The sequence below is a fragment of the Nicrophorus vespilloides genome, unplaced genomic scaffold, assembly GCF_001412225.1.
Source record: "Nicrophorus vespilloides isolate i.1.1-1 unplaced genomic scaffold, Nicve_v1.0, whole genome shotgun sequence".
In the NCBI taxonomy this organism is placed as follows: domain Eukaryota; kingdom Metazoa; phylum Arthropoda; class Insecta; order Coleoptera; family Silphidae; genus Nicrophorus; species Nicrophorus vespilloides.
Window position 1 is genome coordinate 70747 of NW_017096195.1, and position 12559 is coordinate 83305.

Here is a 12559-nt window from a genome sequence, read left to right on the forward strand (position 1 = left end):
TCCAATAAAACCAACTTCCTTCCGTTTTGTATATATATACATTTTACGGCTTGCATCAAATAAATTCTAATTACTAATAAAAGTTTGCGACATAAAAAAGCATATTAAAAAAGTTTATTAAAGTTCATGTCGGTTCCAGTTAATTTCAAAGTTGTATGTACATGCATAATACGCAGAACTATTTAACGAATTTAATTTAGATTTGTTTGAATTTTATTATATTAAATAATTTACTTAAATTATTTTATTCATATTAATTTATATTAATATTAATAAAACTTTCAACCGTTCAAACAATGTGATAGATTGAATATTGATTTTCTGTAGTAATTACGTCAATAGATTAGATGGTAAATATTAATAAAGGAATGAGTAATTTAAATTAATGATTTATTAATTTTATTTATAGTTCTTTTGTGTAAAATCATGTACTATAGGTTTACCAACAAACAAAAGGTGTATTGTATTGTTGTTCATTGATTTAAAACGTACATTCTTTTTTATAAACATCAATATCAGTCACTTACTTACTCCTTGACCTATTCATGTAAGTTTGGGTTACTTCTTCGAACTATTGGCATCACGATTTATAACGTTAATTATCTATTATATATCAATGAAATTGAACTTCATCAATTCTTCTTTTTTTTTTGCTATAATAGAGTTTTAACGATAAAACCATCTGCATGAAATTATCAGTCTACAATGTATATTTCTTAAAGCTATGTACAGTAATTATAGGTAATAAAATTATTTATTTATTCCTAAATAAGATCTTTATGTAATTTGATGTATTTTGATTCCCAACAAATGTTTCAGTTAAACGATTTTATAAATAAAAACGTCGGCGTTAATCAGTTTTCATCTGCTTCAAGTTCATTTTCTAACAATTTACATGTTACCTAACTAAATTTCATGGTATAACTCAGAGCTTCTTCAAACTTTAAATTAAATTAAAATTTACATATTCTGACAATATGCTTACTTACTCCACATATTAAATTTACATATTATTTAAAATTTATGCAAGAAGTCTCACATCAACTAGCAGCTATAAATTATCAGCTCAATAAAATTAAATTAGAATATTTGATTTTTAGATATCGAACAGTCTAAACATAGTAAGTTTCATTGTATAACAGAAGATTTGTATAACATAATTTAAAAAAATAATAAGTATATAATCTATTGTTATAATTTAAGTACATAAATATTTTTATTATAAATAAATTATTATGATAAAATAATTTGATTTTACATCCGTCTTATTGGAAATTAAGTATAGAGAATATTTTTATTCGCTGAGGTTTTGTTGCCTGAATAAGTCAAGTGGAACATACGTAACACAAATAGCTACTACTACTACTTATGTAATTTCCTATGAAGGACGATTATCTATAAAATATACGTATATGTATTTTGCTTAGTCTATTTATGTTTACTTTTTGTGAAAATTAGAACAATATTATTTTATTTGTTTCTATAGCATTGTAATAAGATAAATCACTTATATTTATTTATTTATTTAAAAAAATATATTATTTATTTTATTTGTTTTTGAAACTATATTTCTTGAGAAACTTTTCTTCAACTATAACACTTTTCTTGAAACATTAATTTTTAGCGTTAATAAACTTTCAGAATTCAATTTTGTCCAAATCGGAACGATAAATTAACTGGAACATCGTATAAACTCGATCCGAACTTCGGACATGGGGTTTCTAACCGAACTTGTCGGGTCAAAACCGGACACCTGGCAAACCCTACTCATATACTGCATTTAGTTTATGTAGATCTGTGATTATTGCGGTTTCCAGTTTGTGGCGTATTGGAAACTGGATATACGTATTATCTGTGCACAAATTCATATATTCAAGGAAGTAAATCAAAACCCTATATTACTATTATTACTATATTTTATTAATTATAGTATTTTTAGTTTTACTATTTAAATAAAGGATGTAAGATTAGAACCGAAAATACCAAAAGTAAAATTAAAAAAAAAAAATAAAAGGAAAAATAAAAGGAAATGTATAATTTACAAACCAATAAATGAATCTGAAAGAAGTTTAAAAAATGCATTAAAATATTGAAATGAAGAAAATTGTTTTGCAAAATCTTAATTAGAAAAGCTTTCAAAAGTCCTATATTTGTAGAAAATGGTAAATCAATAATGAATCTAAAACAAGATTTGTGTACCCTATGTGTCTTGGATACTATTAAATAAAATTAAAAATACAATTGTATTGTTAGAAAAGATATTCCTATAGAAGTTATATAGGTTAACAATGACAATTGCAATATACATCATTTAAGTGTCAAGAAAGAAAATTAACTGAATTTGTATCTAACCCAAACCAAAGGTTATATGGGAGTTTATTTCGATACATGATTAATGTTGTAAGATAAACTCTAAATTTAAGTTAACCTTGAACTACTCGCGCCGGTTTAAAAATTACACCAATGTTCTAAGAAATGGTGCCACATCTCTATTCTCTTTCCCCATCATGCCCAAAGTGTGTATTAAAGGCTGGTGCAGTATAGTGTTGACTGCGGCACAAAAAAGTTGTTTTTGTGCACATTCGTTATTGCTCTGCATATGTCACAAACACAGAAATGCTAGCAGTTTTAGGCTTGTTATTGTTATCTGGGTATAAGAAACTATGGACAAACTATGGTACAGGCTCTGAAATATTTTGTGCTTACATGAGCTACAATAGATTATAAAAAAGGATTAGTTAACATGAAAACGTCTTTTCTTGTAATACAATCTTTTATGAACTGTCAGTAATACATGTGGTGTATAAAATACACCGTGTGAGTAGTACATATACATTTCAGCATTACATACATAGCATTTCTTTATTAATTAATTATCAACTTTTTATTGGCTTTTTAAAAGTCCTATATCTTAATCAGTTTTAATGTAGATTTTATATTTGATTACTTAGGGATAAATTGTATAATACTATTTCTTAGTATTAATAATAGTGAAATACTTAATTATTATAATACAGGAGATGAATTACTTTGCATTAATAAAAGTAGCCACTCTTGAAATTAATTCATATAATATCAAGATAAATGATGATTGATGGTCTCTGCAATGTTTGCTTTAATACGTATAGATCTTCCATATTTATAAAAGTACTTTATTGAGTGTACAACATTTAACTTCATTAAGGCCGATGCTTTTTTTTTAGAAAATAACTCGATTTATCAGATTAATAGAATGATTTAGATTCGTTCCACATATATATTTTTTTTTTGCAACAATACTACTGCGGAAATTCGATTTACAGCAATGATAAATAATGCCATTTGCCAGTGACGCGAAATGAAAATGCAATTTTTCCGGCGATAAATTGTCGTGATTAAAAAGGGCATGAAAAATCGAAAGCCATATGTCTTTCCCATGGAAAGCATTACCCATTTTTTTTATGTAAAATATAATATTCGCATACGATTCAGTGGGAATATTAAGTAACGTTTCTTTTATAAAAAAAAAATGCTTTACCATCATTCGAGTCGTAGAGGTAAACAATTTTATTCCATCCGTAATATCTGACTGTGTCAATGATGGCTTGATGGTATTCCGGTCTCATCGAAATGGCGTAATCCAGGAAACCCGAAGAGGGAGCCAGGACCTTTTCTGGGAACCACGGCGTCACGAATGGCATCTGGAATGTATTGCTGTAGGAATGAAGAGTGTCGAAGGAGTCCGGCGAGACTGCACCCAGCATCGAGAACACCCCTCTCGAAAACTGGTTGCATACTGTAAACATAAAGGAAGCACATTACAACATGATATTATATCATCATCGGATGTATAACATAATAGCTATGGGTTATCGGATTATTCTGGTAGGTATTTACGATCTAGTCTAGTTACATGAGAACGTTTAGCGTGCGTCGTTGAGATAAAAGTGGGGTTTCGATGGTATAAGCGATTCATGATTCATGCATGTGTGTTCGTTTTAGTTGGATATAAATCATGGATTATTTTTTTATTTAATAAAATGAGCGGGGAAATAAGGTCAGCGATGAGAAAAGCTTTCTACACGGTAAAAATATTTGTCGAAACTAGGTCAAAGTTTATTATTATCCTTATAATCACGGAAAGGAAAATGATTTCAGGAAGACGAAGCACAAAACCATTTAGAAGAATTACTTGAGGCCATTATAAAGTTTTTCTTCATTAAGAAAGTGTTGAATACTTTTAAATGTAATTATTACATATTTTAATAGAAGTTTTTATATATATATTATTCAATATTGACATATATAAATCACTAATTCTTAATAATAATTCATTCTATAATAAATATTTTTTGAATTTTTATTATTTAATAAACAAACATATAAAACAAAGTAAAAGTTTGAAAATTATTAAATCAATATAAGCAAGATTACATCAATCTTCGAATTATGTGATCGTTAAGATTTTTCCTGCAACAAAACACTTCAAACATAGTTTTCGAAACTCTGATTTAAGAACACTATTTTTTAAATTAGTTATGAAGAGTTGTACGTATTTAGTGATTATACTAAATTAGAATAATATTATAAAATAAAGTAGAATGACGAATGTAAAGTGTGTCCCAAAATGAACTGATATATATTTTTTTTAATAAAACACATTTATTATTTGATAACAGATTTTTTTTTGTTTTATTAGAAAGTAGAGACATGGTGGTTATTTGTGATACAAAACAACTGACAAATAACAGCCTATGTCTTGGGAGTACATGTTCACTTTTTTGATGAAATTTTCTATAACATGTTGATATAATTGCTGGGAAATTTCGTCAATGTTGTGTCGAATTTGAACTGTGAGGTCCTCAATGGTTTGTGATTTAATGATGTACATTCTATCCTTACGATAATCCCAAAAAAAGAAGTCTAACGGTGTCAAGCCAGTCACATGAAATTGGCGGCCAGTTCAAATCACCTCGCTTCGAGATAACACGATCATTATTTTTTTCTAGTAATAACCAACCACGTCTTCCATATGATTAATGTTAGGCCATAAAAAGTTCTAAATCATCACACAATATCAAATAACATTGACAGTAACGCACCAAGCCGTCAATGATGCATATGAAATTCATCAATCACTTTTGGATTTTTGCATCTTCAAATTTGACTGACCTACGGTTGACCACGATGAATTTTTACAATTTATACGCGTTGTTTGGTCGTGCTCTTTTCCATAGGTTATCCTTAATTGACTAACGACAGCATATACAAATGTCTACTCTGGTTTTATTGCGAAAAAATGGCAACAAATTTAAAATGTCAGTTCTTTTTGGGACACCCTTTATTTATGTTTTAAATTTTATATTTTGTGTAACGTTTGAAATCAATTATATTATTGTTAGGAAAAGTTGTTAATGCCTGATCAAAATGAATTGCATCAAAATTGTTGCACAAATAAAATTAATTTATTTAAAAAGTCTTAAATTTAAATAAAATTATCTTATTTGTGTAACAACTATGAAACTAATTTTCTAAATAATAACCAATATCATCATATTAGCATTACATAAAAAAACATACAAAAATAAATCGCACAGATAGAAAATGTGCATGTATAAAAAGAATATCCGTTACATAAATTATTAGTGTACTAATTTTTTAGCTCAATTAAAATGTGTTTTTTTTAATTGCAAATCGAACTGTAGTAAAACCGAAGAAATTTCTGTATATGGAGTTTTAAGTGTAAAAACTTTATTTATTAGTTTCAAGTTATTGTTAAATCCTCTTTTTACCTTCGCATTTCAATTTTTTAAATGGTAAAATTTGAAATGACAAAATGTGAACTAAAAAAAAAAACATTTATATTAATTTACACAGCAATGGAAATGCAAATAATTCTGTGCCTATTGTACGGAAAATATTTTCGCATAATTCAAATGGAACCATTGATTTTCCATGTTATTTATATAACGTCGAGCGGATATTAACAATAGAATGAAATGGACTCTCAAACATTCGTTTAATACACGCTCACTGGATTTATATATATGTAGATATATCAGGTACAAAAATATTTCATTTAAATATGTGCACTGATACCAAATATTGAAATATTATACCAGATAAACTAATGTTCGTTACAAATGATTGTTAATAAATATTCCATATTTACTTTTAAATAATGAATATTAATGAACGTGTTTTAATTAAATTGGTCTATGTCTATTATAAAATAGTAGTTAAGTAGAAGTATTTGTTTGCAAACTAGTCTTAAAATTAGATAATCACAAAATATTTACGATCAAAGCAATACATAACTTGCAACAACTATTATATAGTTTAACCAATTAGTTTTTAGTTTATTGGCATAATAAAAAAAATATTTAATAAAAATCTTTGTATTTGTATTTTATTGTAGAAATAAATAAATTATAATTATAACATTAATTACAACAATTTTATATTAAGAAATATTAAGAGTGAAATCCCCATATTCAGTGCCCGTTACCAAAACAGACCTGAAAACCACCCCCACAGACTAAAGAGACACAACACTCTCGACCTCTCCGTTAGAAAATAAAAATTAGTTTTATTGTTTAAATTTTCATAGTGCCGTCAAAATCAATTTTTATTTGGGTTGTTATTGTCGTCGAGTTATTTCTTTTTAGTTAAATTTATAATTGTTTATAGGAAGATTTCCGATGGGAAATCGTTCCGCTCCATGTTTTTATTTTGTTTTTCAGTTTTTATTTTTTCTGTCTGACAAAAACATTCAACTTATAGCCCGAAATGTTGGCAGGTTGTGAATGATCAATAAAAGTTAAAAAAAAAAGAAATATGCTATACGTATATTTTATTATATGAAAAATTATATATTTTATAGACGTATTAACGTATATGCGCGACATCGTCATAATGAAATGATTTGTGGCCTTATTGTGACCCTCGCCGTGTTACATTATTGATTATTAATGACTACATGACTACTGCATGACCTACATATACCAGATTTAATATGAAAATTACATCGAAATGGTCAGACTCTCCTTGAGGCTTCATCGCACAAATTGTTATTACGAATTCCCATTGAACATTGATTAAAATCTAATACACATAAGAAAACCCTTCCAGTCGAGCCACCGCCTTGTGCACTTAATGTACACACAAATTAATTATAGTAATTGAATACGAAAGCAATCATTATAAATGGAAAATATTTATCAAAGAGGAAAGCCAAAGTAATTTGCCCCAACCTCTCCAATTTTTCCTTTCTTCTCTTGGACAAAGCACACATTAAAACGAAAATTAATTATTACCAAATTATGTCAATCTAAAACAAACTGTTCAGAGTTTGCATCAAACAATAATTATCATGTAAAATATTTAATGTTTACATAGTAAGAATTAACTTGTTTAAATATTTTACATCAGAAAAAAAATCATTCACACTCTTTGTACTCGTTGAAAATATCATCTTAGACCTTTTGATAATATTATCCTCAATGGCATTTATGATACTCGAACTTTTACAACGTCAAGGATTATTGATCATCTCTTACCGAGCGACGAAGAGAGCTTAGCAAAACACTCCACTTTTTTTTCTTCTTCATTTCTTGTCATTTCCGTTGATCTTCAAACCGGATCAAAGCAGCATTGCTAATGAGTTTACATTATAAATAATAAGATATGAAAGCGAAACATCAAGACAGAAATAAATCGAAAAAATAATTTTCTGTTCACATTTTCTTGTATATAACTCAACTGGATAAATATATTGGAAAGACTTGTTTAATATTCAATAGGGTGTAAAATAGTTTCTCTATCAATGGTCCCTTTTATAAATGTAGAGGGTTGCTAATGGTTTCCTGTAAGGTTGGCCTCACATTTTAGGACGATTTTACTACACCATAAATGTAATGGGAGTACAAAAGGGATAAGCTTTTATCCAAGAAAGTGGTGTGTATGTGTGTAAGGTAGAGAGAAAGAGCAAGATAGATACAAAGCTGAGGGGCAGAAAAAAAGCACGAACGAAACTAACAGAGAAAAATGGGGGGAGGAAGGAAAACGTGCCACGATTTTCCATGCAATAGGGCCATTTATAAGAAAAATCGAATCTACTTCAGGATAATATTTCATTTTTCATTAAGCGGTCTACTAAATTATATATAATAGCTCGCATTATTCAATATTCCAGTTTATTTCTTATTTTAGTTACCTATTATTAAAATTACTATAGATTTGCGACTCACAAGAGTTTATCATGAATATTAAATACTTTTAATGCGTTTTTGCATTAATTCATTTAAAAATTTACATTTAGCGAAGAGAAAGTTAACTAGTTAATTATTGAAAAAATAAATTAAAAAAATATGTTTTTGATGAATATAATTTATACCTATTATACAGTAATATCCCGATTAACTTTTCCTATGATAACGAAAATTAGATATAAGGAAGTCCCTAGAAAATTTCTAGCAAATAAGAATAAGAAAAAATAAGAAGTTGTATTAGAAGAATAAAATAACATCCAAGAAGTTTGACGATAAAGGGTTTTTTCAAAACATTCAATCTTTACCAAATTTTCCCCATATTATGAAAACTTAATAATTCACCTGACAGACAACAAAGCCCTGATATATAATTTTTATTTTAAAAAAGGAAACGATCGAAAGGCACCAAATTTTTACAGAATAAAGAAAAATCTAAAAACCAAATCAAATCAAGAAGTTCGAAATGTAGTTATTTGTTGACTCTTGTTAAAAATTTAAGGAATGGAAAAAATATGTTTTTTCAGTAGAAGATTTAGTAAATCTTGTTAGCAATAAAATTTAAGAAAATAAAAAAAGTTCCTGTCAAAAAAATTATTAAATCCAATAATTTTGATAGGTACTTAAATGACATTGACATTATATAGTAAGAAGTGTTATTGCGAAGCGATGATTATACAATAACTCATTATAGTTAAATGTTAAATTAAAGAGAAATAAAAATAAAAATTCCTGACAGTATTTTTACCGCTAAACGTTTTTCTTAACACAGTATTTTTTTGGAACGCATCCTATTCGTTAATCGAGATACAACTGTATTACATTATTAGAATCTGCGAAGAATAGTTTCTATATAAAAATATTTAAATCATAATTTCATTGTTTGCTTTTCTGCTCAATACATTTTGTCCTAGCCTTTTCAAGATTTGTCGGTTGTTACATTTTTCCAGTTTTGTAAATAGGAAGAACTATTTTTAATGATAGTTTAGTTATTGCAAAGGACGACGCGGATGATGGAACGTCTTATTTCTTTCTGACAATTCGACGTATTATTTATAAAATGAGGATTTTTAAGATTGATTTAATCAAATGCATATTTTATTTTGTACTAGATTAATTGATTGATTATATATTGGTGTTATTTCAACAGTTTTCAGATAAAAAGTTTGCTTAGGAAATGAGTCAGTGAGAAAAGAAATTGCTTCTTAGACATTTACTAAAAACAAATATTGCTCGTATCTGGACGAATTAAAGACAGCAATTCAGAAAGTATTGTGCTCAATTAAGATAATTTCGGATCTCATGTCTATTTGATTCATTCAAGTCTTCAAATTTTCCTTAAATACCAGAGCATTAACTCTTCCGTTGATATAAAAAAACGCCTCGAAAAGGTATTCGCCGAAAAAAATCTAAAAACATGGAATCTTTAAATCGTGTGAAATATAATATAATATATATATATATATATCAATATAAAAAAGTTTGAATTTTGGTAAAATATCACGGATAACTGAATACAATTCACTTGAAATATGAAATTTCATTTCAAAATTGATATAATAACTTTTGTGGTGACCTTTGAGATTAAATTCAGCCATCATCGATCGAGACAAAACAATTTTACTTTATTTATTGTATGCGGCAACGAAGGTTCCCATCTTCAATTTACTACACAATAAATTACATTACCATGGAATTATTTTATGCACCGCAAACATGAAACATTTCAGCGGTGGCGCATGTAAACACGAATTTAGTTAATTGCGGTTTCACATAATCAATGCTAATTAATTATATTCGGCAATTATGTAATATTTACTATTGATATACGCAAATAACGGAAATGCACTACAAATCCAGTTTCAATTAATATCTCCCGAATATTCTCCTAAACATATTCAATAATATTGTATATAGTTGAAATTAAAATAAAATATGGTAATTACTGATGTAAGCAAATATTATAAATCTAGTATCTATTTAATGATTTTAAAGAATCCACTGAATATATTTATTTACTTTGTAATGTTATAAATGATGGGATACATTTGTAATTAACATTAGAGTACACACGTGGGATACAAGTGTAAAAATTCAAGCGCGAGTACTGGAGAGTTAATATAAAAATATATACAGTATAGTGCGGCTTCTATTAGAACGGATTTTCCGGTTTGAAATTTTCATAACAAACTGAATTTCATTTAAACAATAAATAAATACATTCTAAAATAATCAAGTCTGTTTTTGTGTAGTCCTCGATTAGTCCGGTTTTAAACAGTCTGATAAATTGGCTGAACAGATTATCCGAACTATCAAATTTATTATTCTAAAAAATCTCTTGAATATATTTAATAATTGTGAAACATTATAAATCTCCATGTGTTGTTGAAATGAATAATAAAAATGGGAAATTCTTCATTCGCATGCGGAAAACACTTATAGCAAAAGTTGTTTAAAAAGTTTTTATTATTTTGTGTGTTTGTAAATAATGGATATTATTATTATTATTGATATTAGTTGCATGGCGAAAATTAGGTCTACCTGGAGAGGCTCAAACAACCGAACTAACAACAGATTAAAAGTTTTCGCGTGGTTGCGCGTTGCTTGTGTTGTGTCTGAACCTAGTGAACGTATCGGGAATGGTAGGTGTGTTACATAAGTTCAACTACTTACTAAGTCTAGACAACTTGAAAGCATCTGCGGTGTTGATAACATCAACATAAGCCTGTAGTTCGAAACGGCGTGCAGTCACGTTCTGGTTGTGATTGAGCATGGCAAATTTGAACGCAGTTTGGACTTCATCCGTGCCCTGCTCGAATATTGCACCTATAAATAAAAAATAGAGAACAAGAAATAATCGGAAAATTCATCAAATATTTATGGATGGAATATAAACAAGAAAATGTAATCGGGGAATATGGAAGAGGAATATAAATCAGGGTTAACTTCACCTGACATTTATTACATTTACATACGGTAAATTTACAAAACAGATAAACAAAATTGTATTATTCCTATATTTTTATCTAACATAGCACTTTTTTTAAATTAAAAAAATCGGCGTACTCAAATGGGTACTTCAAGCAATTTTTTTCTACACACAATGTATGTTTGCATTTTTTTTACAAATCCACCTAGAGTGACAACATAACGGGTTATCAATTTGTTGTGGAAAATGTCCAGTATTATCAAATTGAATACTTTATTGCGAAAACATAGAGTGCCGAGTTAGATGCATACAACGCAAAAAAAAAATAATTAGTTTTGAAATCATCAACATTATTTCAGTTCTTTTTTTATAATTGTGTATATATTATAGTTGTTATTTTATAATTATCATTAATTAAATTCATAATTATTTCAAGTATTATTTATTTATACTACTGATTAGTATATATAATAAATAAGTTACAGGCAAAAACTAATCGGCCTCGAGAAGCAAGTTCAATAGACACTGACTAACAATAAATATAATATATGCAAATACAATCACAAAAACCAACAACACAAATATACTGAAAATACCTCCTCTTATAGCCAATTAAGATTGTTTAATAATCCATACTCAGTACTGGCCAGCACAACTGATTATGACAATTAAGAGGATGTAACCACAGAACATGGGAACACGCTGATAAAGGATTTCAACAGTGTTGGTAAAAACGAGTTAAAGTGCAGCCAACGACAGTTGATAATTATAAAAAAAAATCAATGAAAAAAGAAGATGTTAGATTTTAATCGATCAACTAAATTCTAACAGATCATTGTGTAACGAACATAACAAGCATACGCACAAACACGGACAAAACAAAACATTTGTCCATGTTCTTCGTAGTTTTAAAACAATAAGATAATAATATAGAAATACAACATAAAACATCTTCTGCCTGAAAACCAAATGCCAGCAGTTCCAGTAGCTTCGTCTGAAGAGGCAACATCTGTAACTCCAAGTAGGACTCATGCACAGGCATCTAAGCATCAGCAAGATAACATCCCAGTATCTGATGTGCAACAGTCTACACTTTCGTCCAGTTTTATCAATTATTTAGTATAATGAGGCAGCTGATGGGCCGAATGGACATAATGTTTGCGCTGATAACTGAACTCGTCATAAAGTTAAAATTATTTTTATATTTAAATATTAGTTGAGTCGCACACGCGAACGAGAGCGGACGTATTTTTAGTGAGCTCCAAGTTTATAGTGTGTTTAGTCTATTGTCATATTTATTAAAAAAAAGAGGAAGTGAGGTGAGAAGACTTCGACGTCTTTAGGTCGTAATAGGGGAGTTTCCCTATTATGGACAGCGAGGACA

General features: G+C 28.3%; 1 protein-coding gene across 2 annotated transcripts in view; it reads right to left on the reverse strand.

Moving 5' to 3' along the window:
• The window catches only part of LOC108569986 (glutamate receptor 1-like), a gene marked incomplete at its 5' end in the record, with an annotated part of 31530 nt that extends 20458 nt beyond the window's left edge, over positions 1-11072 (reverse strand). For both annotated transcript variants that reach the window (XM_017931786.1, XM_017931787.1), the window contains 2 exon segments: positions 3518-3775; positions 10920-11072. In XM_017931786.1, the coding sequence (XP_017787275.1) occupies positions 3518-3775; positions 10920-11072 (411 nt within the window).
• Between the last annotated feature and the right edge of the window lie 1487 nt (positions 11073-12559).